General features: G+C 35.3%; 1 protein-coding gene across 1 annotated transcript in view; it reads left to right on the top strand.

Annotated features, from left to right (window-relative positions):
- Positions 1-1,483: 1,483 nt before the first annotated feature.
- LOC137619033 (inhibin beta B chain-like) overlaps positions 1,484-8,124 on the top strand; it is a 256,405-nt gene continuing 249,764 nt past the window's right edge. The window contains exon 1 of the mRNA XM_068349234.1: positions 1,484-1,949. Coding sequence (XP_068205335.1) covers positions 1,517-1,949 — 433 coding nt within the window. The 5' untranslated portion in view covers positions 1,484-1,516. The remainder of the gene's footprint in view (positions 1,950-8,124) is intronic.

The raw sequence follows: 8,124 nt of genomic DNA, 5'->3' as shown, positions 1-8,124 counted from the left end.
TCAATTCCGTGTTCGCTTCCCAATCGTCTTCACTCCTGGCAAGGTAACGCTAGATTATGATATTTCGCAAATTATAGAATTAGCTTCATAATATCGTATTTCAGATATAGATAAACATAATTTTTCCCATATAGAAATCGATTTTGACAAGTAATAAGAATGTGTACAACTGTGCCACCCAGTCGCATACATCCCCCCTCCCCCCACAAACACACATACGAAAATACTATGTCAAACTGAGAGAATGCCATCATACATTCTAATCTTTAAGCCATTAAATATGATTTCTTTATTGATATACCGTGAAAATTTGAGGTTATTCCGTTCTCTTGAATACGAAACAAATCTATTATCTTTAATATAGGGAACATAATTCTTCTTATATCTCGGACATATAAAAAACGAATTCTTGCAGAATTTTCATTGAAAACTAATAGATTTTCTTCAAAGCTTCTCTTCTATTATGATTAATGAAAAGCCTTTGACGACTAACTTTGAGTGAACCACAAAGGCCTAAAACCACGATTTGAAGAATGGAATTATCATTAGCCAAAAAAGATATTTATCATCAAAAAGCGTCAAATAAATAGTGGCGAGATATTGCATCATTAGCAGTATTGGAGGCCATTAAACTAAACAAATGAACACGTATCACCAAACTTTTTCAGGGAAAATGAGTACCTTATAATGACAAATAGTGAATAAGTGAAAAATTTAGAAGAGGGGCAAGAATACAGAAAATACAGTAAACAATTTTTGTAACCTTTATCACAGACCTTATTTAAAATCAAATTTTATATTTTAACTTTAGCCTCATTGAGTGTGTGCTGTTTCCAAGATGGCTTATCTAAAAAAAAAATGGCCCTCTCTTTCTCCCACTGCGAGCTATGGGTGGTCAGACTAAGCCAAAGATGACGGCTCAAGAAGATTTTAGTGTCTGTCGCCGACGAGACACTTGTTTGGCTATGCATAGCTGAGCTCCGTATAAATTCAGACATGCATAGGTATCTATGCAGGTATGCACAGAGCATGTGTGTATTTTGTATGTGGGCGGGCAATGCAGACGCCCACCCAACCATGGGAGAGGGAAGGGGAGAAGGAGGAGGGTTGACTTATGAGGGCTAACGATTAGGGGATAGGGTGTCTACCCCAAAGTGCTATTAGGAATGGTTAGTTTGTTTGCATGCACAGGGTCATGTGAAAATGGTCTTAGATAAGGCTTGCTGGAAAGAAAAATACTTAAAAGAGATATTATGGAAGGAAAAGGTCTGGGGCACTTTTAGGAAGAGGTATGTCCAAGATGAAAGGGAAGGGGGCACACGAGTAGGGGGACTGAAAGGATAAGAAATGGAAGAGGGATACGGGATGGGGAAAGGGGAAGGGAGACTGCAAGCCGTCGGCTGGGGGCTCTTAGGTGGTGGTAGTGGCTCTAGTGGCGGCCGTCTGGCGAGCGTCTGACGGGTTTGGCTCAGTGAGGCCGCGGCCCCCGACCTGCTTGCACGCTCTCCTGCTATGGATGCGTCGCCTGGGACTCATGAGTAGTAGGAGCACCGGCTGGAGGCTGTGGGTGGTGACGGCGGCGCTGCTGGTGGCTGTGCTGCTGGCTCGTTCAGCACGAGCCCGCCCTGAGGTCCCGCCAGAAGGCCGTCACTGCCCCAACTGTGTCCATCCGCGATCGGTGGCCCTCGACCCACGGGCCCAAGAGGCCCTAGAGACACTTCGGATAGAGGGCATCAAACAGCAAATTTTAAGTAAATTAGGCCTAAGGGCAAAACCTAACGTGACCTCTAATATTCCGCGCGAGGTCCTTATACAAACCCTCCAACGCTCGGAGGAAGATATCGAAGTCCTAGAGAAGTTAAAATCCCCCACCGATGAATCTGACGAAGAGATCCTCGACGACGACTACTACGCCAAAACTTCAGAGATCATCAGCTTCGCAGAGCCAGGTAAGTCTCCAGTTTTGTACCAAGTATGCTGAGGAACAGTTTCTTCCATTCGCGCGATCATGGTTCGGTATCCGTGTATTTGTGTGTGAGTGGGTGGGTGGGTGTATAAGGTAGAAGTGATTGAAGAGAGCACGTCAGGTATACTCGAGAAGGTAGTTACTTTCCAGCACGTGTTAGATACCAGCTGAAAAAGCTATTATTCTTTTTTCTAAATCGAAGAAATTATGTAGAATTATAAGTAAAAAAATCGATTAATTTACACTTCTAGTCTAAAACAACTTATGCTAAAAAGAAAAAAAAAAGAATTAATCCCCTTGCCATCCCGCTAAAATAAGACTTAAATCTTATTGAAATTGTTCATTGACACCGAGCTTTATCCTGCTATCATCACAAAATATATGAATTACATTAATGATATTAAAAGATATGGATAAATATAGAGCACGTATAATATATACACCTGATTTAGCCTTAGGCATTGTATCTACATATAGGCCTCTATGGCTGTGTCCCCATACGTGCATACACAACCACAAACACTCCCCCCCCCCTCCCACACACACACACACACACACACACACACATATATATATATATATATATATATATATATATATATATATATATATATAGTATATATATATATATATCAGTAAAGGTAAATATGAAAACAATATGATAAGCATAATGAGGTCAAAAGTGTTGTTATATACATAAATGTGTCATATATATCATACCTGGAAATTTATGACTAAAACCAAAGGGAATATGAAAAACTAATGTGACAATGCTGCTTCTTATAAATTCACTATTGGGCGAACGAAGCAAGAATAGAATGGATAAGAATGTTAAACAGGTTTTAAGTGTAAAGAAAAAAAAAGTGACAATACGGTGAAATCAAAGTTGGGTGAAAAGAATATATCTCGTCTGTAACCTTAAATACACCAGAGGAATAAAACATCTAAATTATAAATGATTTCCAATGTATGTAAATAAGGAATTGCGATCTTTAGTAATGTGTTTGATCGTTTATTATTTTGAATATACAAACGTTGTATAAGAGAGAGTGGGTGGGGGGTGTAGGACAGGAGTAGGCAAAAGGATGGATATAATTCTAAGATTTAGGACATTCATCAGAGAAATGATCAAGAGTTCTGTCGAGAAGAAGATCAGTCACTCCCAAGAAAATAATATAAAAGAATTAGAGAGAGAGAGAGAGAGAGAGAGAGAGAGAGAGAGAGAGAGAGAGAGAGAGAGAGAGAGAGAGAGAGAGTATAACTAACAGTTTTAAAGTCGTAAAAGAAACTTCTTTCTTCTTTGTTTTTTCTTCTGCTTCTTCTTCTTATGTCTTCCGCCAAAGGCACTATGTCTGTAGATGTAAAACACATCAACGACACAATACAAAACTTGTCGTCAATAAATTATACGCACAAACGTCTGTCCGGCGGAAACGTGTAAAAGTAGCTATCAAACCTCCAAAGGTAGGCGGGATATTTAAGATCTTTCCGGCAGATAGCAAAAACTTCTATGGTGCATTCTAGTCGGGTTTGGAGTACTGGATGCCCACCCTGGGTATCCTCCCCTTCCCCGGCCCCGCCATCAAATCCTTCCCTCCTGCTCTCCCTGTGAGACTGGCAAGAGTCGCAAGGTTCCACACTATTTGCACTCCGCCCATCTCATCTATATTCACCTTTCCTTTCTCATCGCAAACTCTTTACTGACTTTTCTTCTGTTTGACATTCCTAAAATCTTTCAGTTATTAAGTAGATCATTAATTTACATACAATATGACTTGCATGTGCATACGAACACACTAAACGGATTAACGGCAAAACGCTTCATGGAATGTTTCACTCAAATGGTAACAGTTAAGATTTAATTATCATTTCTAAAATTACCTCGTAAAAGCATCCAAAGTTTACATTGGATTCAAGAAACATCTTCTGGCGGATATCTAGCAACTCTCTTCTTTAAGTTACGTTAGCGTCAAGGATAAAGGACAATTCCCTTTAACAAGGTAACCTTCAGCTGCACCGATTTCTTTGAAATATATTTGCCTTTTAAATGGTCTTAAAGGTCATTTATCATATATGAGAAAATTTGTGCGTGAATTATTAAAAATGATAACAAGAAATAAGGTATAACAGGCAAAGATCCGTTCTACATTTGCAAGAATTCATGAGTTATGAAAGGCAAAGTCTTGTGGTGCTTTTTCGGGAGAGGAAAACGTTCGGTATGTTGAACTCCAAAAGCATTTTCCTTAGATGCATAAAACGAAGGAGTCCCTTCTAACTCATGAGACATGAGTATTTTTATTAACACAATTGAAAAATTTACCCTTAGAAATATGTAATAAAGACTTTCGCACTTTTGAAAATAGCCTGTACAAAAGATATATCTTCAGTTTTGGAAAAAAAATTCATTCCACTTTCCCTATTCTTTCGTCGTTGCCAAGATGGAAAAGGTTTATAATTTTCATGGTTCTTTGTGAGGGACAGTTTATTCCTATTTCTTTTGGATGCAAAAGAATCCTGAAAAATTTCAAGAGTCATATCGTTGAAATCTATCAGTTTATTACCGGAGATAACGTAAATATTTTTTTTTTTTGTAGCTTACGTGTATTTTGACTCTTATGAACTCTCTCTCTCTCTCTCTCTCTCTCTCTCTCTCTCTCTCTCTCTCTCTCTCTCTCTCTCTCTCTCTCTCTCTCATGGCAGCCATGACTCGTGAATTTACCTCTATACTCTAACCCACTCCAAATCTTCACAATGAGCGTGTTCTTTTCGCTGGTAACAAAAGCTGATCATGGACTAGCCGGTAGGTAGTGATAATCATGACATTGACCTTCTAAATACCATTTACCTCATATGGATTCCGAAAATGCATTTGGTACCTGAAATACCTGAAACAATCGTTATAATAATCCAACTAAAACATTGGAGCTTGAAGATCAGTCCACTAAAGTACAGGCCTAAAACACTTCCATATCATAAAATAGTTTTTAAGGACAGTTCACGTTTCACTTCTGTTGAAACAATAGCATTTGCATCTAAAGCATATCACTTCTATTAACAATAATCATAGAACAAAACTGAAGCATAGCCATAGAAATTTAAAAAAAAAAAAAAAAGTTATTAGAATAACGTGAAGTTAACTTGAGCACAACCTTAGGAATACATACCTAATAGATCCCATAGAGACATAAACCATAAACTGCGATTAAACCTAGCACTGTGTACAGTCGGAAGGAATTAATAATGTTCTATGATATTCTAAAGCGAATTAACTGATAAAAGCAAAAATAACTTGAGCAAAATTTTCACCAAACAAAATAAGTACTATCAATTTGAAAAAAAAAAAATAAAATAAAACATCTAAATGCAACCATGAAAACATTGAAGACTTGTTACACAGTCCATAGAATAACCAAGTATATCACCATAAAATCCACAATACATTAAAATCGACAATAATATTATCATGAAAACAATAAAGTCTCAGCCTTGCAGCCCTTACAGTATTAAACCTTCTCGTAACAAAGTCCAGAAAATACTAGATTTATTTACTGCAATGCCAAAAATGTCAAAAGCCTTTATATAATACAGATGTCACTAAAAAGCAACATTTACAAACTTGAAGAGAGATACTAAACAGTATTCAATAGAGCCTTAAATGATAAAAATGTTATACATAATCCAACCGCCATCCATGACATTAACATTATTCATGTGATGTATCCAGCAGAGTACTCCACATTAATTTTATGACCGAGAAATATTTTTTCATTGCTATACTCATAAGAATCTCCTTATACACCATCATATACAGTACTCTTCCAATCCGTGATTTACTTACATAGCCAACGGACACATCCCCTCCACCGCATCCTCTCAAGGGAACTCACCACTCGCGTCACTTGATCTCATAAGAAGCCAAGGATCGCCAAATATTGTTTATTACTATGACTAACCTCTAATCATTTGTCAGTGTCGTAATCCCGTAAATACTTTTACTGCTTGATATTTTTAGAATATTGTCTTTTTGCTACATATTTTGTCTTTGCATGCCTAAGTCAATAAACCTTTTAGACTTAGTTTGTATTTTATGTTATCACTATATATACATATACATATATATATATATATATATATATATATATATATATATATATATATATATATATATATATATATATATATATATATATATATATATATATATATATATATATATATATATATATATATATATATATATATATGGTGCCAATAAGCAATTGGTTTTTAATAGCTCCAAAACAAAATGAGGGAATTTACAGCTCATTTCTTATACTAATTGCTGGGACATGGATGATCCTCTCGTTCATAGTAATTAACGCGGACTGTATAGAATAACATCCCATTCGTGGAGACGCTCTTAGCCTATAAACATGCATTAACAAAAATAGTTTTTTTTCCTGATTACTGATGAATCTATGACTTTTAGCAATTATTGCATAAAATTTCAATCAAATGAAATCATATTTTGTCCCAAATAAACAACGTTCAGTGTATTTGTCCCACTTTCCTCTGAAAAACAAAAATATGCATCTCTATGAATTTAGCCACAAGCTCCTTTCAGTTCCATGTAATTTTCTCAAAGTTTATTCCCTTTACTGAAAAACACCTGACCACATTTCATAACGAAAAATTGCCCTGTATCACACTGTGTCTATACTTTCACTGACAAGTTCTTTTTATTTCTTTTTTTTTCTTTTTTCGTTACTTTGACGGTTGCTTTTCCAGTCCCATACAGAATGGGAACCCCCACTCTCTAGAGGACCTCCACTGTCATTTTATCTTCTTCGCTTAGAGTATTCAACATTTCATATCACGTAATGCTCATTTGCTGTTAAATAGTCACTGTTAAACGACTCACGGAATAAGAAAGTCTTCTGTTTCCTCTTGAAAGCCTTAATGTCTTCAATCATTCGGATGTCTCGTGGGAGCTTATTGTATGGTCTCGTTGCCATTCGTTATTCAAATCTTCTACATACATCTTCATAGGAATATTTTAAACTGTTGTTTTTGTAATCAAACCACTTGCAATGCTTGATCATAAATGCACAAGAAAAATTAAATGCTTTAGTTGCATTGAAATCTCTCCCTACTTGCAATGCTTAAACATAAAAGCAAAAGCGAAAGTAAAAGCATTAGTTGCATTTAAATATTCCCCCACTTGCAATGCTTAAACAAAAAAGGGAAAGAAACTGTAAAATCAATAGTTGCATCGAAATCTTTCCCTACTTGCAATATTTATTCATAAATGCAAACGAAAAAGTAAAGCCATTAGCTCCATTGAAATACTCCCATCTTACAATGCTTAAACATAAATTAAAAATAAATTGTAAAAGCATTAGTTACATTGAAATCTTTCCCTAGTTGAAATACTTATCCATAAATGCAAAAAAAAAAAAAAAAAAAAAAAAAGTAGAAGCATCAACTGGATTAAAATCTTTCCCCTTTTGCAGTACGTATCCATAAATGCAGAAGAAAAAGTAAAAGCGTTAGTCACATTTAAATCTTTCCCTACTTGCAATACTTATCCATAAATGCAAAAATAAAAAGTAAAAGCTTCAGTTACATTGGAATCTATTCCAACTTGCAGTACCTATACATAAATGCAAAAGGAATATTAAAAGTAGTAATTGGATTGATATTTTCCCCCAATTATAATACTTATCCATAAATGAAAAAAAAAAAAAAAGCAAAAGCGTTTGTCGTGTTGAAATCTTTCCCTTCTTGCAATACTTATCTATAAATGCAAAAGAAAAAGTAAAAACATTGGTTGCATTGAAATTTTTACCTACAGGCAATACTTATCCATAATTGCAAAAGAAAAAGTAAAAACATTAGTTTTAAAGTCTTTCCCTATTTGCAATACCTATCCATAAATGCAAAATAAAAAGTAAAAGCATTAGTTCCATTGGAATCTTTCTTTCCCTACTTGCAATACATATACATAAATGCAAAAGAAAAAGTAAAACTTTAGTATCATTGAAATCTTTCCCTAATTGAAATACTTATCCACAAATACAATAGAAAAACTAAAAGTATTAGTCCCATTGGAATCATTCTAAAACTTCAGTGTCATTGAATTCTTTTCCTACTAGCAATAATTATCAGTAAATAAAAAA

Source organism: Palaemon carinicauda, chromosome 2 (assembly GCF_036898095.1).
Source record: "Palaemon carinicauda isolate YSFRI2023 chromosome 2, ASM3689809v2, whole genome shotgun sequence".
NCBI lineage: Eukaryota > Metazoa > Arthropoda > Malacostraca > Decapoda > Palaemonidae > Palaemon > Palaemon carinicauda.
Note: the sequence above shows the minus strand (reverse complement) of the source record. Positions and strands in the feature narration are given on the sequence as shown.